Source organism: Eleutherodactylus coqui, chromosome 7, assembly GCF_035609145.1.
Source record: "Eleutherodactylus coqui strain aEleCoq1 chromosome 7, aEleCoq1.hap1, whole genome shotgun sequence".
Classification (NCBI taxonomy): Eukaryota; Metazoa; Chordata; class Amphibia; order Anura; family Eleutherodactylidae; genus Eleutherodactylus; species Eleutherodactylus coqui.
The window spans coordinates 219,652,411-219,679,277 of record NC_089843.1 but is presented as its reverse complement, the minus strand read 5'-3'; the positions used below and the strand labels follow the sequence as shown (position 1 = coordinate 219,679,277).

The window sequence follows — 26,867 nt, the reverse complement described above, 5'->3', positions numbered from 1 at the left end:
TACAGCACAAGCGTGTAATCAGACCTCGTTATGGCCTTAGCTGGACCAAAACCCCAAAATATAAATATAGGCCAAGTTCACTGCATTTAATATCCTCCCCGGCTTTGTCTTGACAAGTTGTGCACTGGGGGCATGCCAAAAGTAGTAATCCGTCCTGACATTGCTGTTGTGTGGGCCCGCCCCTTCTGTATGGACCCCTCAGTCTCTTACTTGTGTCCTGGAGCTTCTGTCCTCCTGTCTCATCTGTTTCTGGCTGTGTATCTGTGACAATCTCATGCCATTCTCTCAATCACTTCATTCATCTCTCATCTCTGTGCTGGCTGCATCTCAAGTAGTTCACGGATGGGCGATATTGGGTGTATTCTCCACGCCTCAACAGGATGCACTCTGCTTCATCATCCATTGACTCAGTGAGTACGATCCGTGCGGTCACTTCATTGGGGTGACCCAGCGAGTGGTAAAGCTGCATGCCGTGAGTGTAGTCTATCTGGTGTAGCAGTGTTAGCGGCTTCTTAGACCCTTCACACATAGAAGCATCTGTTTATTTTCTTCTTCTTCTCTTCTGTCTTTTTTGTTTTCTCCCCACTTCCTCTTCTGCCTTAACTTTTCTCCTCACCGCTTGTGTAGCCTCCAGATGACCGGAGCTGGGTTTATTCTCCACTCCACTATAACCCCCAGGTTCAGTCTGTCTCGGAAGAGGAGAGTGACACAGTAAGTTCCTGAAGGAAGCGTCTTGGCACTTTTCTATGTTTTTTTTTGTTTTAGATCGTTTAACTTTTGAAAGATTTTTTTTTTTTTTTTTTTTTTTTTACATTAAATTATGTTTCTTGGTCTGAAAGCAGAAAACCTTCCAGGTTTGGGGATTACAAGGGTTCCCCATTTGTGCTTAAGCCAGTTTTGCAATAACCTGTTTGACTTTTAAGTCCAGTTTGTTTGCTCAGGACCTTTTCCGCCTATTCCCGCACTTCTTACATGGTCAGAGTATTTATTTCTATCGGAGGGGCTTTAACCTTCTGTTCTGAAGTAGACTTGTGAATGAACATTCTCAGATTTTAGGGGGATTCCCATCTTGCACACTTACGGCACAGGATGCCATAAATGCCTGATGGATTCAACCCCTTCTCTCTGGAATACTTACCCATAAGCCAATTGTAAGTGGCTGTGAATAGTCCTTACCATTAGAATCCATACAGAGGATTCACTTGTACACGGCTCTCTCCATTGATGTCTATGGGAAAGAATCAAGCAAAGGCTCATTTCATACCAGCTTTTAGAGCAGAAAGGCAGAATGACTGAAGCCGGTTAGTGGAGCAAAGAAACTCATTAAAGCAGAGATAAACAGATGAGCTTTTTTTTTGGCCCCCTGATTTCAGTGGGGTGTTTAAAGGGCCACTCCCAAGAAAACATAGGGCCTTTAAATTTTTACATTTTTTTTTTTCCCTTGCCTGTCACACTCTGGAGGTCTCCTATGAATATTGAGGTCATTTCCATGCAGTACATCCTCCTGCCTGATGCTTATCAGGCACCAACTTGATGTTGCTTTCACTGCTCTGTGCTGTCAATCCCATGATGCATCAGCTAGAGCAGGGGTCCTTAAATCCAGTCCTCAGGGACCACCAACAGGTCATGTTATCAGGATCTCCTATGGTAAAAACACCTGAGGCAGTGACAGTAATTACATCACTGGTGCAATACTATGGAAATCCTGAAAACATGACCTGTTGGCGGTCCCTGAGGACTGGAGTTGGGGAACACTGAGCTAGAGGATGTACCATCTCCACCTGCTGGGGGAACAGTTTAATTACCATTAGCTTCTGCAGTCTTCTAAATAAGCTACAGACCACAAGTATACACTCAGGAGGATGAGCTATGATCTCCTCTATTATAACTGTGACAGGAGATTCTGTGCGTATGGGGTCGGTCCATGTAACTGCATTACACAGACTGAGAAATTATCTTAACCCCTTCACGTCCCAGGGCGTACAGTTACGTCTTAGGTGTGCTGCAGGGTTTATATGGAGTGGGATTGACAGCTGACATACATGGCGGCTGCCAGAGATCTTTGACACCGGACACTTGCCCACAATACTTACAACCAGTGCGAACACGGATTGCAGCTGTTAACCCTTTAAATGCTACTATCCATGTTTGGATGTTCTGAATGCACCTACCCCTACACGATTAGATTGCAAAGTGTGGTTCGGTTGCCATGGCAGTCTGGGGCCTTCTAAAGGCCCCTAGGGCTGCCTTGACTGTAGACAGCTACATCGATATCTAAGAGTCACAACTCTTATCTAAGTGGGGAGGAAAAAACAAAAATGAGAAGAAAACTGGGCGGAAAAAAAATAAGGCCACGTCATTAACCCCTTAACGGTACAGGATGAACAGTTGCGGCCTGGAGCTTCGTGGTGTGTGTAGTGGGAGATCGCATGGCAATCTCACTCCATACAACACTGGTGCCAGCTGTTTCTTACAGCTGACACTCGCCCCCAACAGCTGTGATAAGCAGCGCTACTCATCAGAGCTGTTAACCCTTTAAATGCCCCGACCAATGTTCGGGGGTCCTGTACTGCCGTCTGGTAGCCCCAGGGCTGTCATTACAAATTTCCTACCAAGCCATGCTCGTGGGGTGGCTTGATAAGATTGCCTGGCAGATCACGGTATAATGTAATGCTGTGGCATCACATCATACTGCAGAAGCGATCAAACCATCGCAGGTTGTCCCCTCTGGGGGCTAAAAAAAAAAAAGTGAAAAAAAGTTTTACTAATTATTAAAAAAGTAAGTTTAAAAGAAAAACCTTTTGCTATATTTATATTAAATAATAAAACAAAAATACATATTTGGTATCGCTGCGTCCGTAACGTCGGCAAAAAGAATAAAGAACTCCAGAATTGTGCTTTTTTTGGTCACCCCGTCTTTAAGAAACAAAAATATTAAAAAATGATAATAAAAAAAAACTAGGGGCCGTCCCGCACAGAATGCCCTGTATCAGTTCATAGAAGCAGGACAGGCTGAGATTGTAAATGTAAATCAATGGCGTTTCGGATTTCCGTATTACGCATGTAGATCTACTGTGTGAGTGAGCCCTAAGGAGATATGGCCATTGATACAGAGTCTGGAGAAAACAGCAGTAAAATCACATTTTCCCTGTCCACCGACTCTAACTGCTTAACCAGATCGACACAAAGGAAAGTCACACATTTCACAAGTCCTTCCTGGCAAAAACCACGTTGGCATCCCTGGGTAGAATCCGAATCGCTTTCGCAGCCCTTATTTCCACTGAAGTGTAAGGGGCTGCAGGAAGAACTGATGGCTTTCCATTGAAGCTTATGAGAGTCGGGCCGCTCTCACACATGCGCTTTTTGTGGTAGAACGCCCCCACTGATTTCAGTAGGGCTTCGCAGACCTGCGCCCAAACATGGCGTTTTCTAATGCCCCAATTTTTGAGCACGGTCTGCTTTATTTTTGGCACATTTTACCAACCGTGTATGAGGGGCCTTATGGAACAAGCAGCGAGCATCTCCTGGCCAGTGCCACAGAGTCTTAGAATGGGACTTACCCCTTAAAGTAATATGATAATATTAATAATAATCTTTGTATAGCGCCAACATATTCCGCAGCGGTTTACAAAATGGGGAAAATGTAGACAAAGTAGGTCATAACATCCAGAAACCAACCAATGCCCTTCTTGGACAATAGTGGTGAGGCGCTGCCTGCAAGAGCTTACAGACTAATAAGGAGGTATATACATAGCATACTGTACATGTGTACATAAAGCCGTGTGTCTCCATCACCAGCCATGTTTTGTGAATGGACAGATAAGAAGTGTGATCAGGTATTTGGGGGATGCAGTGAGAAGGAGGGGGCAGTTTTCCTAAGAGGGCTGTAGAAGTAGGGTAGATGGAGAAGAATTTAGATTGTTCAATATGGTGTGCCTCCTTAAAAATGTGAATGAACCTGATTGTCTGGGGTAGCACATTCCAGAGAACTGGTGCAGCTTGGGAATCTTGGAGGTGGGAGTGGAAGGTTTGGATTAGAGAGGAACTTAGTCTGAGATCATTATCAGAGCAGAGATCATGGGTAGGGTGGTAGGCAGAGATCAGGGAGGTGCAGCACTGCGGAGAGCTTTATGGATGAGAGTGACTACTTTAAAGGGGTTGTCCCGCGCCGAAACGGGTTTTGTTTTTTTTTTAACCCCCCCCCCCCCCGTTCGGCGCGAGACAACCCCGATGCAGGGGTTAAAAAAACAACCCGCACAGCGCTTACCTGAATCCCGGCGGTCCGGCGTCTTCATACTTACCTGCTGAAGATGGCCGCCGGGATCCTCTGTCTCCATGGACCGCAGGGCTTCTGTGCGGTCCATTGCCGATTCCAGCCTCCTGATTGGCTGGAATCGGCACGTGACGGGGCGGAGCTACACGGAGACGGCATTCTACACGAGCGGCCCCATAGAAGACTGCAGAAGACCCGGACTGCGCAAGCGCGGCTAATTTGGCCATCGGAGGGCGAAAATTAGTCGGCTCCATGGGAACGAGGACGCTAGCAACGGAGCAGGTAAGTATAAAACTTCTTATAACTTCTGTATGGCTCATAATTAATGCACAATGTATATTACAAAGTGCATTAATATGGCCATACAGAAGTGTATAGACCCACTTGCTGCCGCGGGACAACCCCTTTAAATTGTATTCTATTCTTCCATTTCATTCTTTATTTGACGGGCAACCAATACAGGGCCTGTTGCAGGGTGGAGGCATCTGTGTAGGGCCTGCCGCAGGGTGGAGGCATCGGCTTGACAAAATGATAAGCCTGGCTGCTACATTCTGGATGGACTGGCGAGGGGAATGAATTCATTCTTGTTTGTTTCGAGAGGCCAGAAGAACTCCTGATCTCCTATTTCTAAACTCCGGAGAGCTGGATATGACTATAGACCATCATTTATGTGAGCGTGTATAGCCTGAACACTAGTAGGCGATCGCCGGGCTTACATGTTTAGCTCCCGTATTACCAGCTCTGGACACAGAGGCCCGTCACTATTGACATTTCTGTGCGGACCTCTGCAAGGCCCGCACAGAAATAGATCATGCCGCAACTTGTTTTCCGCGTGTGATTTCACGCGGATGATTCACGGCCGTCTGCATAGGATTGTGTTTTGCAATGCAATCCTATGGCAGCGGGCACGGGTGGAAATTCTGCGGGAAATCCCGCCCGAGTGCCTAAATGTAGCTGGGCACGACTATAGCTTACAGCTTTTCAGACTCTAAACAAAAAGATTTCCTTGCAGGAATTGAGACCCAACATGTATAAGAAAGCTGCATTACAAGATTAAAGGGGCTGTCTGACAGAATGAGTGTTAAGGCAGCAGAATGCAGTCCTCACCTCTCGCTCACGACCTGAAGGTTGCGGATTTAATTCAGTTAGCTGGCTGGAGGTTAACTCAGTAGCCTGCCATCCTTCTGAGGTCTGTAAAATGAGGGGGATGACTGGGGAAGGCAAGGGGAACCATCCCACGAAAACAGTCTGCCAAGAAAGCGTCACGATGTGACATCACCCTAGGGGTCAGTAAATGGGACTTTACCTCTATCTGACACAGGCGGAAATTCCGCGGCGGGATTTTCCGTAGAATTTCCTCCTGTGCCAGCTGCCATAGGATTGCATTAGATAATGCAGTCCTGTGCAGACGGCCGTGACTTTTATGCGTGAAAACACGCGCTGAAAACAAATGGCGGCATGTTCTATTTCTGTGTGGGTCTCGCAGAGGCCTGCACAGAAATGTCAGTGGTGATGAGCTGGCTCGGCTCCGCTCTGCGCATGCGCCAGTTGGGCGGCAGCCAGTACACAGCACAGAGAGGAGACTCTAGGAGCGGGTGAGCCGCAGGTCTCTGCAGGGGCCCGGATCCGCATCCCGCTGCGAGGATTCTCGCAGCGGGATCTGACCCGGCCGTCTGCAGGCGGCCATAAAGGGATACAGAAAGTGCGATAAATGCAGAAACAATTGACACCTTTTATTTAAAAAAACCGCTATACTAACACTTTGGTCCCCCACCGCTCAGTTCTGCTGAGCTCTTTCCTACGTGGCTGCAGAGTACAGGGCGGTCCCTGGATGAGGATAGGTCATCAATACTTTAGAGTTGGAAACCCCCTACAATCACAGTGGTGGAGACCCTCCTGCTGCAGCTGTGGCTCCTGTTACAGGGTCACCTGGGATACTGCTCTCCAAGAACAATTAGTATCTCTCCGAGTGGATTGGGTATTTTGTAAAATGGCAAGTATACACTAAAGGGCCCCTTACTTGGAGACCTGGGGCCAGTAATGCATAGAACCTCCTTCTGGTCTTCAGACCTGCAGCAGTTGGTCATTGGACTCCACTAGGTGATGAAGTCCTTCTGTAGGATTACTGCCCCCTACTGCAGGGATAGCTTCTCGTAGCTGCTACAAATTAGATGACCTACTCCGAACAGCCAATGGGAAGCGGTCATCGATCTGTGCCGCTTCCGCCAGTCAGCAGAGTGCCGCACTACAATGGTGCCTTTGTTTCTTTTAGAGTGGCACTTGACTGGGTCGTCGGCCAGTTGTGCATTCAGACCCGTTGGGTGGAGCCTTGTAGATGGGGGCGATCTGGGCTGTTCACCACAGTTCATCAGAGCAATTCTTGACCTCTTCCTCTGACCCCTTCTGAACCTCTTCATACGGACGAAGGACATTGGCGGCAGATGCTACATTCCGCAGCTTTACTTCACTTGTACTATGTGTGAGGTTGCTTTTCCCGCTGTGTATGCTACTTACAGTAAGCAGCGAGACGGCTGGCAACTGGGCGGAAACCAATGCCGGAGACTCCTCTCTTATACAAATACATGAGGCCTCTTCAAAAAAAAAGTATATTGTAAGTATACGGCATCTGGTCACCCAACACACCGGCTTGTCTACATCACCAATCAGAACTAGATGATGGAATATTGCAGTGTCCTCCAGAGGAAAAAAATCAGAAACCCAATGTTATAGGGCGGGGGGGGGGTAAATAGGAGGTGAGATGTTGGGGGGCGGGTTTGTTTGTTTGTTTGTTTTTTTAAAGACCTGCTGTCTTTTGAAAAAAATATCATGAATCCAAAAAAATGGGTAAAGTAGGACGCCACGATTAGTGAGTGAGCCAACGATGACTCTTGTGCCTGCGTAAAACGAATAAAAAGTGAGTGGTTTGTCATTCATCCGATTGTTAGCTGCGTTTACACTGTAAGATTATCCTTCAGTTTCGCTCGGTTGAAAGAAAAAAAAAAGCCTCTAGCTGCTATGTTTTGTTTTTGTTTTTTTTTTTTGGTTTTTTTGGTTTTTTTAGAGAAAATGTGTGAGACAGGGCAGCAAAAAATAATAATTTGTGATATTCCTAAAAACCGCATGTGTGAAAGAAATCGCCCTAAGGCCTGACGCAGACGGGCGGATTTGAATCGCGGAATCCGGAGCGGGCGTCTGCCTCTGGATGCCGCAGCAAATACCTGCCATCGCATACAATGCAAAAATGATTCTTCCTGCACACGAGCGGAAACAAATTGTGGTTTCTGTTCATGGAAGAAAAAGCTCCACATCCTCCATTTTTTGTGCAGATTCCGTGCGGACGGCTTTCCTTGATGTCAATGGAAGCCGTCCAATCCGCGACCCTCCGCAATTGACATTGTGGAAAGGTCGTGGATTTCGTGTCCTCGCTAGACAATGACGTGGGGAAAGCAGATGTGTAAAAAAATAACAATCTGTATTGTGCATGTCCAATGGCGAGCCGTGCGGACCACCCACAGTACAGATGATCCAAGAAGGCAGGTACGCACGCACGGACGGACTGATGCCGCTGCTGCAGGATTCCGGCTTTGCCGTGTGCATGCAGCCTAAGGCTAACTTCACACGGATGAGTGCGATGTGATTCGCGGCCTGATTTCGCTGAGGCATTTTTGTTTCGCAACAGCCTTGCATCACTTCAGGGAGGAAGCGATCCCCCACCGCACCTGATGGCCACCGCAGAGGATCGCGCAGGGTGTCCCATTGTTTCCAATAGAGAATCCTCGCATGGCGCACCTCGCACATGGTGCTGCCGCCGCCTCCAGTGACGACACTAGATGCTGCCATGCAAGAGCACGAATCAAGAATGGACGCGCCACTGTGGGAACAAAACTGTTGGCTGTATGACCATATGCAACTGAATGGGGTTGATATTCGGCTGTGATTTGTGTCTCGCAACACAATAATCTCGAGCCAGGCAGCATCCCTACAGGCATTCATCTCCCCTCCCCCGCCTGCAGCTCTGGTCTGGCGGCTGCAGTGCAGTGTAGTGTCCGTGACCGCTGACCTCTCCCCTTGGCATCTGCGCTGTGTACAGGTCGCTGCACCCAGACGCCGAGGGGAGAGGTCAGCGGTCAGACTCCGCTGCTGCTGGACTAGACCTGCAGTCTGGGTGAGCACAATACTGCATGGCCGGCGGCCTGATTCTGCAGACAGGCCTTGCGTGTGTGACACGTGTGCAGTAGAACATAGAACACGCATCAGAAGTTGAAAGGAAGACACTTTTTCAATTTTATTTTAAAAAATGGCAGCAACACATCTCAAAAAGTTGGGCCATGATCATGTCTACCGTTGTGTAGCATCCCCTCTTCTGGGAGACCAATTGTTGGAGTTCTATGTAGAAATGTCCCATTCTTGTCTGATGGAGGATTCTAGCTGCTCGTCGGTCCTCGGTCATCTTTGCTGAGATCGGGATAATGGGGAAAGATGAGTTGGGGCATGGACACTGCTACACTGTTGGTCAACGGTGTGTGCTAGTCAGAGATTTGGGGCAAAATGCCTAGTTAGTGTCAGTGATCCTGTGGGCACCTCGATAACTTAGGGCCCTGATGACAGCGGTGCCTCTTATTGCTACGCTATGTCTAAGCTGGCCAAAGAAACACCATTAGTTTGGCTTCTTTACCTGTACCAGTAATCTATTGATACATTTTCAGGGTGAAACCCTGTGGAGCTGTGACTGGCAATAACGGGGAGCGGGCGGAATAGTAGACCGTACAATATCAATACTTCCTGATGATAGAAAACTTTGGAAAGTAATTAACAGAAGAGGACAGAATATGGTTGCAAGAGGATCTGGAAAGGGCCCCTGGACTCTGGTGTAGAGTGTTAAGGCAGCAGAATGCAATCCTAAGCAAGGGGGCGCTCTAATAACTATGTAAAGATATATCAGGGGTCAGTACAGAGATCTCTCCCATCATCTATTATACCCAGGACTGTAACAAGGGGGCGCTCTAATAACTATGTATAATATATCAGGGGTCAGTACAGAGATCTCTCTCATCATCTATTATACCAAGGACTGTAACAAGGGGGCGCTCTAATAACTATGTATAATATATCAGGGGTCAGTACAGAGATCTCTCCCATCATCTATTATACCAAGGACTGTAACAAGGGGGCGCTCTAATAACTATGTATAATATATCAGGAGTCAGTACAGAGATCTCTCCCATCATCTATTATACCAAGGACTGTAACAAGGGGGCGCTCTAATAACTATGTATAATATATCAGGAGTCAGTACAGAGATCTCTCCCCATCATGTATTTATACCCAGGACTGTAACAAGGAGGCGCTCTAATAACTATGTATAGATATATCAGTGGTCAGTACAGAGATCTCTCCCATCATCTATTATACCAAGGACTGTAACAAGGGGGCGCTCTAATAACTATGTATAATATATCAGGGGTCAGTACAGAGATCTCTCCCATCATCTATTATACCCAGGACTGTAACAAGGAGGCGCTCTAATAACTATGTATAGATATATCAGGGGGCAGTACAGAGATCTCCCCCATCATCTATTATACCCAGGACTGTAACAAGGGGGCGCTGTAATAACTATGTATATATACATCAGGGGTCAGTACAGAGATCTCTCCCATCATCTACTATACCCAGGACTGTAACAAGGGGGTGTTCTAATAACTATGTATAGATATATCAGGGGTCAGTATAGAGATCTCTCCCATCATCTATTATACCCAGGACTGTAACAAGGGGGGGCTCTCATAACTATGTATAGATATATCAGGGGTCAGTACAGAGATCTCTCCCATCATCTATTATACCCAGGACTGTAACAAGGGGGCGCTCTAATAACTATGTATAATATATCAGAGGTCAGTACAGAGATCTCTCCTATCATCTATTATACCCAGGACTGTAACAAGGGGCGCTCTAATAACTATGTATAGATATATCAGAGGTCAGTACAGAGATCTCTCCCATCCTCTATTATACCCAGGACTGTAACAAGGGGGCGCTCTAATAACTATGTATAGATATATCAGGGGTCAGTATAGAGATCTCTCATCATGTATTTATACCCAGGACTGTAACAAGGGGGCGCTCTAATAACTATGTATAGATATATCAGGGGTCAGTGCAGAGATCTCTCCCATCATCTATTATACCCAGGACTGTAACAAGGGGGCGCTCTAATAACTATGTATAGATATATCAGGGGTCAGTACAGAGATCTCTCCCATCATCTATTATACCCAGGACTGTAACAAGGGGGCGCTCTAATAACTATGTATAATATATCAGGGGTCAGTACAGAGATCTCTCCCATCATGTATTTATACCCAGGACTGTAACAAGGGGGCGCTCTCTACGTCCTAAAGGGAAGAAGGTTTTTATGCCGACATAGAAGAGGGTTCTTTACTGTAGGAGCAGTGAGACTATGGGACTCTCTCTTGAGGACGTGGTGATTGTGAACTCGATAAGAGTTTGAGGCCCCTGGACGTCTTTCTTGAGCGTTACACTATAACGTTATATCTCTGGTTACTTCAGAAGCGTTGGCGATGCGGGAATTATTCTGATTGCCAGATTCAAGTCGGGATTGATTTTTTTTTTTTTTTATTTTGTTATTTTTCTCTCCCCTCCCTTAAATGATGAAAATTGGCTTCTACCTCATTGTTTTTTTTTTTTTTTGCCTTCCATGGATGAACATTGGGGGTAATGGTTCAGTCCAGCATATACCAGGTTACTATGTAATAGTTCAAAGATTTCTTTATAATGTGGTAAAGTATCCATGGAATTCTTCAGTTATAAACATTAGTAACACCAGAGACGTCCAAGTGCAGGTTAAACCAACGGGAAGTAAGGTCTTTAAAAACCTTTGGCCTTGATTATGTACAATACAGAATATTGCTTTGTGAAGTCCGGTAACTTCATACCTTTCAGTTCCATAGAACACAAGAATCGGGGCGCGTTGATATGATGATGTAGTTACAGGGGACTCGACCATCTGCTGCTTCAGAAGAATTGTGGGATTTTAAGGCAGCCTTTGCAGCAATACAATCTTTGCGGCCCGGTGAGCCCCTGGTTCTCCCGATCTACTTCAGCATTAAAAGGTATTGCTTCAGATTTGGGCTTTGCATAGAAGGGGGATTTGGCCTCCAAGAACAGACGGTGTGTGATACCTTGTTCAGGTGAGCTGTTTGGGCTTCCTGTGGATGATCTTCTTGAAAGGACTTCTGACTTTCCACCCAGACCTGTCAATTCCTTCCGTTTTTGTAAACTACAATTCAAGAACTAAGATCCTCAAAAAGTTTCAGATCCCAAGAAGTTTAGATTTTCAAAAAATCTCAGAGGTTTTATCATTCAACAAGGAGTCCAATCAATGATGCCAGAAGAAAAGTGTGGGGGGACATCGAACACGGTTTGTCTCAGCCTGGGAAAACATCCTGGCAAGTCCATAGGTTCTGGATACACCAAGAGCGGGTTCTTTGTTTCGAATTCAAAGAGCATTCTTACAGAATGCTGCCCTTCCAGTAGGTGGCACTGTGGAGGTATTATTCCATCTATCTTATTTGCAAGATGGAGTCTGTAGCTTCCGCTATAAATTAGCTTTTTCCTGGGTGAGTGATGGCATCAATGGATCTGAAGGACGCATACTGCCATGAGACAGATTTCTGATGGGCGGGATGGATCGGAACATTATTTTTTCAAGGCAATTTGGTTCATTTCCAGTACAAGGCGCTTCCGTTTGGCATCTCTCAAGCTCTGAGTGTCTTCACAAAGCTTGTAGCACAGAAGATGTCCATCAGCAAAGGGACATTCTGAGTATCCTGTACCTGGATGACTTTCTGGTAGTGTCAGTAATAACTGACCTTCGTTGGAACATCATCAGCATGAAGTCCAATATAACACCCGCAACCAGATGCATTTTTTTTCTGGGGATTTTTCTCAACTTTAGGCCGCCTGCACACGGGCGGAAATCCCGCGGGATTTCCGCCGCTCAAAGCCTACATAGGAGTGCATTACAATACGCACTCCTATGCAGACGGCTGCGCGAAATGTCGCGCGGCAAACAAACCGCGGCATGTCCTATTTTTGTGCGGGGCTCGCACAGATACGTCACTCACCCGGCCCCCGGCTCCGGTCTGCGCATGCGCCAGCTGCCGGCACATGAAAGAGCCGGGGCTGCCAGGCGCGGGTGAGTACGCGCTCGTCTCTGCAGGCGCTTGGGTCGGGTCCCGCGGCGAGAATTCTCGCCGCCGGATCCGACCCGCTCGTCTGCAGGCGGCCTTACTTGTCAAGTGTAATTTTTCCCTCAAGAAAAACAAGTCCTCATGAGGTCCAGAACATTAAACCTCCTTTGACCCATTCTTGTACTATCCGACAGGCCAGATCAGTGGTGGGATTAATAACCTTTTGCATTCCAGTTGTCCAGATGGCCTCCATTCTGATCTCGCCCTCTTCACTGGGATATTCTTCGGAGGTGGAACAATGATCCCTTGTCATTACACCAAATGATCTTCATGGCCTCGACAGCCAGGCTTTCCCTTCTGCGGTGGTCCCCAACTGTCCAATATGTCTTTGGTTCCTTGGTAATAGAGCAGATTAATGTGCCTGACGATGGAGGCCCGTCAGTGGGGATAGGGAGCGAATGGGGAGATGTGGCTTCATTCAGGCTGAACCAGACATCCCTCTTACCCTTGAATTTTTACAGGTGGGTCTAGATACAGGCCCCAAACGGAGTACTCTTAAGAGTACAGATAGCAGGTCTTAGAACTTTTCTAGATTATAAATTTGGCTTTACATCTCTGGGTTAAGAGGTTTGTAGCAGCAGCTAATGGGCTCAGACATGGGCAGAGGCCAGGATTTTCTCACTGGGACTGAAACCTCAAAGAAAAAACAATTAAATATATATAATTTATATTAAAGCCTTGTAATTTGTATAGTGCCACCTTATTCCACAACACTTTCAAGTCATTTATTACCCCCACCCCGAGGCTGGGTGATCATTCTACCGACCTCGGAAAGGATAGGAGGCCGCTGAGTCAATCTTCAGCCAGCCAACTGAACCAAGCGGGGGATTGGACGAGCAACTTTCAGGTCGTGAGCGAGAGCTTAGGACTGTGATTCAGCTGCCCTAACATTCTGTGCCACACGATGCTCTAGAAGGTTCAAAATGGGGAGCGGACAAGGCTGACTAAACCAAATTGCTTTCCAGTAAATGTAGCCTTTTTGCCTGCTATCACTGCTGCTAGAAGGGTTACTGAGCTTTTCTTCCATATACCAGAATTTCCTTTTTCAGCAATCCCCAGAAGTGACTTTATGTTAGAAGTTGCCTTTTTGGTTCAGCTTTGTTTCCAAAGATTGGAGATCCTTTGAGAATCTTCTCTTCCAATATCAGGGGCAGGATCGGGGTTGTGCAGGTGGGCAGGTGGGCCAGGCAGGCTCTCATTGGCCAGAATCTCCCCCCTCCGGTTTTCTCAACTCGTTCCACCGAGCAGTTTCTGTTTCTTACTAGAGGGTGAGGAGGTCTCTCTGGATGAGATATGCAGGACTGCTTCATGGAGCTCTCGTCACACCTTCTTTACACATTATAGACTCATTAAATCCTGCATCTGTTCTCTGCTTTGGCTGAAAGGTATAATAGGCCGTTATACCGCCTAGATATTGGATTCCTTTTGTAACTCTCCAGGGCTGCCGTCATGGGTGAGATGCTAAAAGTGGGATCAGGTCATCTGTTTTTCTTGAACCCGTGGTGGCACCCTGCTTCTTGCCCCTCTCTTTTTAAAATTTTCTCTATCATATTAAGAAGTTTCATATATGTGTAGTAAAAATTTACAAAATGTCATAAAAAAAAAATTAGTAAAATCAGTATTGGACATGTTTGCCAAAGAACTTGGGGAGGGGGAGAGGTGAGTCCCACTCTGATATGCGCGAGTTTCCTGTCCCGTGGTGGGAGGTGCCAGGGTACCGTCATTGGTTCGAGAGAGAACTATTATGCCCCATTTGCACGGGGCGAGCTGTAAGGCAAACGATACCTGACAGCTGGTCCCGGTGATACAAGAGCGAGTATCGCTGAAAGTGCTGCCAGTATAGAGGCGAGCTGGCCAGGGAGTGCTCTCCCCCCGCCGCTTCCATTCACAGTAAGCAGACAGTCGCTCAGTGTAGCCAGCGGTCGGTCACTTCTGAACAGCGCTAAAACGGAATACCTGAACAGTTCTTGTTTAGTCGCTGCATGCGTTTATACAGGATGAATATATTTAATTCCTGTGAGGTAATTACCGGTAAGTGTAGTCACTTTATTTTTTCCAATCGTAACTAGCTGTAAGCTTTTTTTTTAGTTTTTTTTTTTTTTTCCTGGTGTTTTTGCATAAACTTTTATATAAGCTTTAGAGATGAGCGAGCACGCTCGGATAAGCCAGTTACTTGAGCGAGCCTCGCTCTTCTCGAGTAACTGCTTACTGGTCCGAGCGTGCTCATGGGGGGGGGGGTCAGCGGGGGAGAGAGATCTCACTCTCTCCCCCGCTGACCCCCCCCCTGAGCACGCTCGGACCAGTAAGCAGTTACTCGAGAAGAGCGAGGCTCGCTCAAGTAACTGGCTTATCCGAGCGTGCTCGCTCATCTCTAATAAGCTTCTCTATTGGGAAAAAAATCCTGAAAGAACACACACATAAAAAGTGTGACTAAAAAGCACCACCCAAAAAAGCCTCTAGAAAAAGCATGTATCAGTTTTATAAAAATCGTTGTACTTTCTTTAACCCCTTAGTGACGACCCATAGTGTTTTTACGTCCTAGCTAAATGGGCTTTAATCCTCAGGGACATAAAAGCATCCCGTGAGGATTAAAGCCCCGTGGGCTGTGGACGTGACAGCTCCCTGCTGTCTGTTCCCAGAGGTAGCTGACAACCTGGAGCTGTCATGGGGGGCCACAGGAAGCGATTGGCACAATCCAATGGGCAGCACCGATCACATTAAAGTAAATAAAAAGTGAAAATAAGTTAGAATTTTAACTCTCCTCACGGATCGCGTCCATAAGGGGCACTGAAACTATTCACCCCTGTCCTGCGCGATGTCCCACGACAAAGTGGTCCGAAAAGGACCTTCGACCGTCTTCTGTGCATGCACACCAAAGGAAAAATGGCTGTGCATGGGCAGAAGACCGATCGTCATGGGACATTTAAAATCTCCTGGCTCCCCGCTACTGAAGGTAGCCGAGAAGCAGAACATGTCACTGGGGACCGCGGTGACTGGTCCCTGGGCCCATGATCACCGCTATCCAATGAATAGCGGCGATCACGGAAAAGTTTAACTTTATTTTACTTTTTTAAGTTTCACCGCCTCTCATGGATCAGACCCATGAGAGGAGGTGAAAATACTTACTCCCATCTTCACAATGTCCCGCGGTGATCTGGTCTTTCCAGGATCTTGCGTCGCTTTCTGCGCATGCGAGCCTGATGGAAACGTCGGGCGCGTGCTCAGAAGGGCTCGCGCCCTGGGAGATTTAAAATCCCTCTGCTCTCGACTGGCATGTGCAGCCTGGAGCAGAAAGATGTCACAGGGGACCGCTGTATGCGGTTCCCGGTCACATGATCACAGTTATCCAATGGACAAAAGTGATCATGTTAGGTAAAAAAAAAAGTTTAAAAAGTTAGTTTCATCTCCCCTCACAGATCATATCCATGAGGGAGGATGAAATTACGTATCTAAGGCCCCGGGATTAATCCGCGGACTTTACCCCGACTTCTGCCTACGCGCCCATCACCTGAATGGCGGACACATGCACAAAAGCTGCAGATTGCTCGGGTAATTTAAAATCTCCCGGCTACCAAACGTAGCAGAGTGCCCGGAGATTTCACGGGGGTCACGGTACGTGGTCCCTGGTCACGTGATTGCTGCTATCCAATGCATTAAAGCGATCATGTGAAAGTAAAAAAAAAAAAAAGTTAAAATTTCACCTACCGTCACAGATCCAATCCATAAGGTGAGGTAAAATGACTTACCTAAGGCTTCTGGTGATGTCCCTCGATGGGATCTTTATCCGTGGACCTTTCCCCAACTTTGGCCATGCACCCATTGGCAAAATGGCGGACGCAAGCGCAGAAGCTGGAAAGGGCCTGGGAAATGTAAAATCTCCTGGCTACTAAAGGTATCCAAGAGCTCGGAGCACTGACCAGTCACGTTGGATAATGGCGATCACGTAAAAGTTGAAAACAGTTGAATTTCTATGCTCCTTTTTGGTTTGGACCCCGTTATGCAGCCAGACATAATATTAGGGCCACAATGGGTATGTTTCTGAACACAGGACAAACGGGGATCTATTTTGGGGTGAAAGTCTTCATTCCTATGTACACTGTACAAAAAATGTAAATCATAATTGTTTCCTTCTGCTTTGCTTAGTAACATTCAAAAAGTGTGTGGTCAAAATATGTAGGACACCCCTAGATGAATTCGTTAAGGGGTCTAGTTTTCAACATGGGGTGATTTTTGTGGGGGTTTTCGGTCGTTTTGGCCACTCACAGGCTCTACAAGTGGGCAGTGGGGCCTAAATCACATTCAAGCACAATGTCTGCTCTGAAAGCCACCGGCTGCTCCTGTTGGTTTAGACCCCGTTGTGCATGTGGACATAATATTAGGGCTACAATGGATTAGTTTTTGAACACAGGACAAACGGGGATCCATTTTGGGGTGTAAATCCTCATTTTCATGTGCACTATAGAAAAAAAAAACTATCTTTCAAATTACACACTTGCAGAAAAAAATAATTAAAAAAAAATTCTTCTAAATTGCATTGACTCCTAAAAAACAACTGTGAGGTCAAAATCCTCCTGCCCCCCTCAGTGAATACATTAAGGGGTGTAGTTTATAAAATGGGGCCATGTGTGGGGGTCTCTATCATCCTGACACCTACGAGCCTTTACAATCTTGGCTTGGTGCCGGAAAACAAAGTGTTCCTCAAAATGTAAGCAGTGTTAAATTTGTGCGTCTCCTAAAACGTTTACAAAAAACCCAAAGTTTTTCAAATGTGCGTCCAGAATAAAGTAAACGGAAATATATATCTTTAGTAAAAGGTTGTACATTATATTTGCACATATTTGAGATATCGCAGCACCAGTAGTCTACTTCAATTCTAGCCGTCCTTCACAGATTAGACGATTCACTAAAATTCTAATTTTGTATTTTGATATTATTAAAAACATGTAGCACAATGAGGGCACACCGGACAAAAACAGCAACACAGAACGAAAAAGTGTATATATAGCGGACTGAGCCTATCGGCCGTCACACCAGACTTAGTGTCTTGTGGATAGCCAAAAAGACGCCAACATTCTCTCCGTATAATGAGCCTAAAATTCGGCCCAGGTACCTCTCCAGTGTGAATTCTTATTCAAACCAGTAAGTCGGCTCGATTAATAGAGGTAGATTAGGCATATATCTGTCGGTCACAATCTGAGATGTTGAGGCACCGTTAATCATAGATTATTGTTGAATCGTAACCTCCTCATAGTATCAGGATTTATATGCATATTTCAACTTCGCGTTTCCCCGTGAATCGCACGGATTATCAGGAAGTAAATGAGCATGAAAGATCATACACTCAGTGTAATGCCAAAGGTCGTAGAGGCTAGCCTTAGCTAACAATCAGCAAAACCGTAATGTGCTTACCAATATGCTGTTATGCATACAGAATAGAAAAAGGGGGGGGGGGAGCGCCCACACCCCGTGAGAGTACCCATGTGTCTCGATATTGCGTGACTAGTACCCAATTATAGGGCAGGTGTAACCATCACTTGAGTCTCATAAGATCGCAGTGAAAATTCGCCCGCGGACAGGAGGCCTAAATGAAGCACAACATGTGGTGAAATAATAGTGTCAGAATCAGTCGGATATGCAAAACCTTTATGGAGTTATTCTATGTTAAAGTGACACAGGTCAGATTGCCAACATTTGGCTCTGTGACTAAGGCCCAAACAGGCTGTGTGTCAAGGAAGCCTAAAGCCCCATTTAGTTTAAATGACAGTTTTGAGCGATCATCTTTGCATACTTTATAGTAGCTAAGTAGCAACTACAGAATATGCAAGCGGAGCGGGACACCGCCACGGCCGCTAATAGGAGAATACAGCTGCTTTGCATAAACAAACAGCTGTATCCGTCTCCGCTCTGACTGCCAGTGTCCCCGCTTTGAATTCACAGCAGGACACAGGCACAGAGAATCTTATCTGCGCAGCTGGCTGATAACAGCTGATCACTCAATTCTGGCAAGCTAGAATTCAGGGATCAACGACTCGTGCACAAAAACTGCACGATGTCCCTGCATTAAGACAAAACGAGAATCCCTCAAAAGATGGCTTTAAGTGTTTTTGAGAGATTCTCGTAGTGTCTAAAAGGGCCTTAGGCGTATGTCCACATGAGGCGAAATTACCGCCCATCCTGAAGTGGATCTGTTAGATGTGATGTGTATGGAGAGGTGGTCAGCACCTGAGGGGAGTTGGGGGAGCGCGAATCATGTTGACCCTCGTGTGCCAGCAATAATAATGCGATCAGGTCTTCAGCCTCCAGATGTCCATTTTTTTATCTATACACTGATAGTTAAAAGCTTTAAAATATGTTAGAAGTGAAGCACAAAGCATATGAGAAAATCCCAGGAATGGTGATTGCTCAGTGATCGAGGTGGATCAGGCACTCAGGAGCGGCTTAGATAAAGGAGAAGCTGGTGTGACAAAAGCTGGAGTTACAGCCCAAGTCCTATGTCCACGGGCGGATCGTATTCCGTATGCGGGAGCCCACAGTAGAATCTGACCCTGCTGCCCACGGCCGAGGACACTGCAGGACTTCTACTTACCCATCCGGGTCTTCTCTTTTCTTCACTGCGGATGTATGTGGAAGCGCTGGCCGGCACACCGCCGACGTGTGCACTGAAGTTTTATTTATTTTTTTCTTTCTTGTGGAACTCGCGGCCTGTCCGCTATTAAATTGTGGATTCCCTGTGGTACGGAGGGCTTCCATTGACTTCAGTGGAAGCCGTCTGCGTGGGATCTGCAGGGAAATGGAGCGTGCTGCGATTTAATTTTTTTTTCCCGGACCAAAAGTTCCGCAAATCAAATCCGCATGCATTAATTCACTTGTAAATGCCCATGTATCCCTGTGGAGGGCTTGATCTGCGGATCTTCCACGCAAGTGACCCAAACAGTTTCCACAAGTCAGATGCGCCCGTGGACATTGGGCCTAAGGCCTCATGTCCACGGGCAAAAGAAGAATTAAAATCCGCAGCAGATTTTAACTCTTCTCCTGCCCGCGGATCCGCGCGCCCATAGGGATGCATTGACCACCCGCAGGTAGATAAATACCCGCGGATGGTCAATAAAAGTGATTTTAAAAAAAATGGAGCATGAAAAAATCTGGACCATGCTCCATTTTCATGCGGGTCTCCCGCGGGGACGGCTCCCGCGGGCTTCTATTGAAGCGTATGGAAGCCGTTCGGATCCGCGGGAGACAAAAATCAGATTTTACTCACCCGCTCCGTTTCTTCTCTTCGCTGTGGCGCCATCTTCTCTCAGTCGCGGCCGGATCATTTTGCTTCGGGCCGGCGCATGCGCGGGGCACGTCACCGATGTCATCCTGCGCATCCGCCGGGCCGAAGAATGAAGATCCGTCCGCAACGCAGAGAAGATGACGCCGCAGCGAAGGAAGTATCCGGAGCGTGCGGGAGGTGAGTTAATTCTGATTTATTCTTATTTTCAGCCCTCATGTCCGCGGGGCAGGAGGGACCCGCTGCAGATTCTACATGGAGAATCCGTAGCGGGCCTGATTTTCCCCGTGGACATTGGGCCTAAGGCCGCTTTCACACAGCTGAGAAAATTGCATGAAATTTGCGGGTTATGAGACGTACAAATCTCACACGAATATGAAGCCTATTCTTTTGAACGGGGTCACATACATGAGCGGTTTGGGGTTTTGGGGGGTTTTTTTCTCATCGCGGTGAGGGAAAAAAATCTCAGCATGTCCTATCTTTGGGTATGCGAGGTTACCAATTTAAAACAATGGGAAACACTTGCATCACGCCAGGGAAGTAGGATCGGCAAGGCGTTTCTGACAGATCCGCGGGAATTCACATGTTCCCGAATGCGATGGGCTGGGTTTCATGGCCTGATATTGCACGGGCCAGTGTGAAATTAGCCTGAAGCCACATTCACACGATGGGACTTTGCAGCCGAGGCCGTGTCCAACTCCATGGCAGATTCTGCACAATTTCAGCATATTATGGCACAGATTTTTTTTTGCGCACACGAATCTTGAAATTACACTGGGGAAAAAAAAGTTACCATGTTTTCAATGTAGGTGACCCTGCAGGGGGGTAAGTCACCTCATCAGTCAGGTGTGCCTAATTGTTCTTCTATGCATCGGAGAGGAGTACACATAAGGCCGGTTTCACACTATCTGATTTAAATTGTGGAGTCTGCCATTGGCACCTGCGGACTATCTACGGTATTCTGCACAGTTTGGAAAAATAGAACATTTGCATATCCGTGCAGATGGCGATTTCCGTGAGCGGATTTAAAATCGCAGCATGTTCTATTTTTCTGCGGTTTCCGTTGACATTGCGGATTGGCTGTGGGTACCAGTGTCATCGCCTAGCAACAGCACTGGAAAAACAAATATTTTGTAAAAATTTGTACTGTGCAGCAAGCATCCAGGTCATCCACAATACATAAAAGCGTAGGTATGTGGGGTCGCTGGCCGGGGTCAGAGCTGGATTCCGCTGCGGGCGCCTACATGTGGAATCCGGATCACCCATGTGAGACCGATCTAAGAAACACTCAATTGATGTTTGCAAAACAAGAGTTTATATAGCTTAACAGCCCCCCACACCCTGCACATTCCCCACAAGGTTAAACAATACAAAGTCTACAGCATGTGTGATTTTATAAAGGTTGCAAATAAGGGAGATGGAATAAAACCTCTGCAGCGCCACCTACTGGAAGGCAGCATTCCCTCAAGCCAAAGTTAGACTCTTTATACAAGCCTTATAACCTTAATTCCCTGTCATTGTTACAAGCCTTGTATAAAGAGTCTAACTTTGGCTTGAAGGAATGCTGCCTTCCAGTAGGTGGCACTGTAGAGGTTTTATTCCATCTCCCTTATTTGCATATTACCCAGAGGAGCATGAATGGCCTTTTGAGTCTCCTCCCTCACCGTCTAGGTGCTCTCCCTAAGGAGAAAAGGTAGCGTTTCTGACCCCTGATTACAAAGGTGGAGTATGACAAAGCTGCATGCTCTGCATCTGGGACCCCGTTAGTAAAACCTAACTACAATACGTCTTTAACTCGTATATTTCTTGCTCTGTACACGGTACAGATATTATGCTACTACTGCATAAGATATAAATCAATACTGTCACGGCACTTTGAGGCACCACATTCTCCTGTAATAATACTTCTAGAGTAGAACACTTCTATCCTCACTGCAGGCTGCAACGGTACAATACTGGAAGTAAACCCTCCGTGCGCAGAGATGTACAGTGTGGGCCCACAGATATCTATGGGTGCTAGAATCATAATGTAACACAAATCCCCAAAGCTGCTATGTGCAGAAGGAGACCAACCAGTTGTGTCGTGGTTGTGGTTGGTTTGAGTTCAATGTGAATTGATCTGCTCTCTGTCTACAGTTACGTTTAGCTTTTCGTGTGTTCATATAAGTAACATTTGGAAACTTTGTGTCCAGGCATCCTAAAGCTTCTTCTTGTTTCCTCCTTCTAGTAATTACTATGCAGATACCTGATAAAAGCCTCAGAAACAAACGATAGAAGGGAATGCTGATGGACCATGGATGAAGAGATGTGACCAGTCCCGGACTCCTCCAATCTACTATGCTGTTATGTGTATTTGTAGTATTACCCTTCCTCGGTGTGCGAGTGCTTTGCCAAACATTCCCTTTTATTTTTCAGTCTGTGCGTTTTTTCTTTCTTTCCGGATGCCTAGTCTGGTCTGGACTAGAGACAGAAGCTCCCCCACTGCACCCTCCAGGGGAACCCTAAACTATTTATAAGGGGGATGGGCAGGTCTACCCCGTGCTCTGTCGTTGATTCTGGTGATTGTGGCAGCTCCCTGTACGTTACATCTGAAGCACCCGGTTGGCCCCCGTGCCGCGTCGTCTTCTTGGTTTTATTAGAACACTGCTCATTTTGTTTTGTATATTTTGATATTTAATCATTTTTAGTATTTATATTGCGTGGAGTAATCTGGTGATAGTCCTTAACGCGCCTATCTGCATTTTACTTTTAACCGTTGTTGACTTGTTTACATCGCAGGACTGGTTCAGTGATCGGAGTTTACAACCAATCACTTAGCATCTACCACAATGTTTCTTGTCATTTGCACTGCCACATTTGTATCGATGGCTAAAAGGTTCCTGGAGTCTGAAGCCGTAAAACATCAGGCCAGACATACAGAACTTACAGCCAATGGAAATGCTCGGCTCATTTCATCTTGATTTATGGATTATTTCCTTGCTAATCTTTTAGGTTTATCTTTGGGGACTCTTAAAGGGATTCAGTTTCCAGGTTCATGACGTTTGACTCAAAGCCAAGTTCGGAGTCATGGAGGCGGGCTGGGCCGACTTCTTCCCGCTCACATCATGCAGATTGACAGAGCGCTGTCACTCTGCATCCTGCGGCCGGCCTCCGCGCTCAGCTGTGAGTTACATTTCATGAACTTGCTGACAAAATCCCTTTTAAATGGGGATAAAGAAATCTGTTTCTAGACTTTCAAAAATGTTTTCCATCCGTTCTGTGGTTTTATGACCCTGATCATCACGGTGTTTCAGGTACATCCAGTTTTCTACCTTTTTTTTAAGTTTATTTTACATATTTTTATGTAAATATTTAAAGATCTTTTTATTCCTATTTAAAAATCCACTGTGTGAATGGAAAGAAAAAAGCAACCCGACGAACTTCATCTGCCAGCCAGAGCCAAGGCATGTCTGCCGTGGTATAGACTGTACCGAGGCATATCTGCCGCGGTATAGACTGGACCGAGGCATATCTGCCGCGGTATAGACTGGACCGAGGCATATCTGCCGCGGTATAGACTGTACCGAGGCATATCTGCCGCGGTATAGACTGTACCGAGGCATATCTGCCGCGGTCTAGACTGTACCGAGGCATATCTGCCGCGGTCTAGACTGTACCGAGGCATATCTGCCGCGGTCTAGACTGTACCGGGGCATATCTGCCGCGGTCTAGACTGTACCGGGGCATATCTGCCGCGGTCTAGACTGTACCGGGGCCTATCTGCCGCGGTCTAGACTGTACCGGGGCATATCTGCCGCGGTCTAGACTGTACCGGGGCATATCTGCCGCGGTCTAGACTGTACCGGGGCCTATCTGCCGCGGTCTAGACTGTACCGGGGCCTATCTGCCGCGGTCTAGACTGTACCGGGGCCTATCTGCCGCGGTCTAGACTGTAACGGGGCATATCTGCCGCGGTCTAGACTGTACCGGGGCATATCTGCCGCGGTCTAGACTGTACCGGGGCATATCTGCCGCGGTCTAGACTGTACTAACAGGTCGGTTGACGGCATTAGGATGTTTTTGGAGTATTGTTTTATTATAATGTAGACTAATTACCAGTCAAATTAAGGTCAGACTTCCTCCTACATTCCCTCCCAGTATCACGGTTTCTGCAGACACTTCAATGTGGCAGCGCTAGATTTATATTCAAGCTGCTTTCTTTTGTTTTAATATTTACTCCTGTTTTCAGTATTTGCACATGTATGTAGCAATGGGGCGATCAGGCAGGACTATTACAGGGGAGTTGAGGAACATTGTCAGTACGTTTAATGTTGGTTTGTTACGAACTGGCTGATTTAAAAGGGAAATCCAGTCTTCAGACCTGTGAGAACATCGGTCAAGCTTGACCTTGCCACCGGTATTCTCGGAAGAAAGGTCACTGCTTCTAGACTTGCTGCAAATCTAACACAAGAATTCACACTAAGGGCTTTCAGAGAAGTTGACGTTTTCTTAGACTGTTGTCGGATTTTCAGAAATCTGAGCAGTGTCGAATGTGTTTTAAGAACTTCGTAGAGCCGTTTCATTCCAAAAATAAGTTGCGACTCGAGATCCAACTTTACCCGTGCAATCTTCGTACTCGTTGAATGGATTTCCGGTTTAAGAAGCCTCGGTCTTAGATCAATCACAATGGGACAATATCCTTTATTAGGAGTATTCTGTAAGGTCTTGAGTTCACAATCTCACTGCGGGATACAGGTTCTTGTTCCTCTAGGCTATTTTCCTGCACTGTGTGCATGTGGCGGATGTCTTAATGTAAGTTTTGTAGGGTGCTTCAGGATGCCTGGATAATGAAAAGGAAGCGACTATGGTGAGGATCATCTTTTGATATCAACATCAATGTTCTCCATTTTTTTTTTTTTAAGTAGTTGTGTGTGTATATTAATAAATTACACACCCATATATAGTGTGTGCCCTGGTGCTGCTACATTAAAACTTTAGGCTCAAGTATTACAGTTTACTTTCAAAGGCTTTATCATGATTAGAAAAACTTTTCCAGAAGTGGAGTTCGTTCTAATCTATGAAACAAAAAAAAAAAAAAAAAGATGATACTCGCATCTCCTCAGATAACCCGAAGGGGAGGTGAACGGCACCTACTACCTCCGCTTCTGGGTCGATGGGCGGGCGAGAGAACATGACCATTGCAGCCAATCAGATGCCACAGTATCACATCTCCAGTGCTCATATCCTGGACATAGTGATGCCAAGCGTTTGATGTCAGGAGCGCTGACTGTTACACTGCAGTCTCTGATTGGCCGTAACGGCCAAGTGTTTCCGCCTGGCGGTCTACCTGCAAGCTGGGGCGAGGTGAGCCACTCCGCTCTGGTGCTCCGAAGAGAGGAGTATGATTGATTGATTTTTTTAATTTCATGCTGCTGGAAAAGTTATCGCCGTGATAAAAGCCCCTTGAACTCCACTGCACAGTCCTTGTGCATATTTATTTCTTTAGTGAATAAACAATCAAAAAAGTTCCAAACTCACTTTGCTGATTGCCACCCCGACCAGGATACTTTTTCAGCTCCTGTATATGAGGTGCACTATAGAACTGCGTTTGGTTTTTGTTTAATCCTAAGTATTCATTTCCTGTACCGTGCATAATGTTTATTTTGTATTTAGATTGTGTTGTGTTCTCGTATCATTGACGTAATCAAGAAATAAAAGGTTGGACATAGTTAAGCAGGTTGTAAATTGATGTAAATACGTTGGACTTTGTGTTTCCTTGTGGTTGTTTTTTTTTCTGATGGCTGCTATTATATAGTGAATTTATCAAAATTATCCTACTGTATTAAAGCATTCTGCTGATGTGTTCTGTTATCTTATTACTTCTTCCTTTGTACTCTATGTGCTATTATAGCTTCTATCTACACCTACTAGGCTGAGCAAGAACAGAAGTAACTCGGCATACCTGTTCAAGGCTGGAAATGCTACTCTCGTTGCACTGACTTGTTACCAGCAATGTAGCCACTTCGTTATGGAAAGTGGAGGTCAGCCTTAACATAGAACAATATTATTTGAATCTCTATCTGTCGAACAGTTGTACCTCCACCTACCCCTCTACATGTACAAAAGGGCTAAAAGCAAAGCTGGCAAAGAAAGTGAAACCCCAAAATGTTCAACTGTATAAATAGGGGGGGGGACCAGGCTATGGTGAGTGAGGTTGCATCTCCATGCTGCTCCGGCCCTTGACTAGGCCCTCATCCCACTTCAGCACTCTACAATACTACTTGTTGTCCATATTGATGCAATTTAGAAGAAAGGGCTCTCTCACTGCTCCCCTGAAGCTGAGGTGGGAATGCCTACAGCTCTGGGAATCGGCAGGTACCTCAACAGAGGCTCCCCAGGAGAAACCCTGCAGGACATGGAGGAATTGGAGCGCCAGCCAGAGAATTCCTGACTGGTAATGTAGGTCAGTGCAGCGACTACTTCAGCGATGCAAGCAGCGGCTTTTACCGGGCTTTCAATGCCGCCAGAGGCTGACCCTCCAGCTTGCTCTCCTACTCGCAAAGTTGTAATGGTGCCCAAAGAATGGCCACTCGTCACATATGTGGACGGTCTGTGGAGCCCTGTCTCCACTCAGGGGACTTTGAAGGACCAAATAGAGGCCCATGCTGACACTGGAGCCTGCTCAGTGACCACTACACCCTGCAGTACCACAGCCTGTGCAAGAGGTACTACTCATCCTATTACCAGTACAAAAGGTACTATTTAACCCATCCTCCTCTACACAGGATCATACAACTCTCTTGATGACTGGTGGTAAGCCTCATGTTTCATCTAAATCTCCTGCCTATGGTGCTTCTCCCTACCTGCCTTTACAGCAACCTTGCACATCAATGAATTAAGGGAGCCGAGAGTTTAGCTTAGATCCATTCCTACAAGGAAGGACATGGAATCTTATATCGTGATGCTGGAGTCCTCTTATAAAGCAGAATTAAATTCAGTTTAGTCAGAAGTACAACACATAGCGAAGCGAGTAATCGGCGCTGTCTCTTCCCTATCTAACAGAGTA

At 46.3% G+C, this 26,867-nt stretch overlaps 1 protein-coding gene across 1 annotated transcript in view; it reads left to right on the top strand.

The window, feature by feature from the left end:
* PIP5K1C (phosphatidylinositol-4-phosphate 5-kinase type 1 gamma) overlaps positions 1-25,662 on the top strand; it is a 75,700-nt gene extending 50,038 nt beyond the window's left edge. The window contains exon 18 of the mRNA XM_066574870.1: positions 22,050-25,662. Within this exon, the coding sequence (XP_066430967.1) occupies positions 22,050-22,052 (3 nt within the window). The 3' untranslated portion in view covers positions 22,053-25,662. The remainder of the gene's footprint in view (positions 1-22,049) is intronic.
* Positions 25,663-26,867: the final 1,205 nt, after the last annotated feature.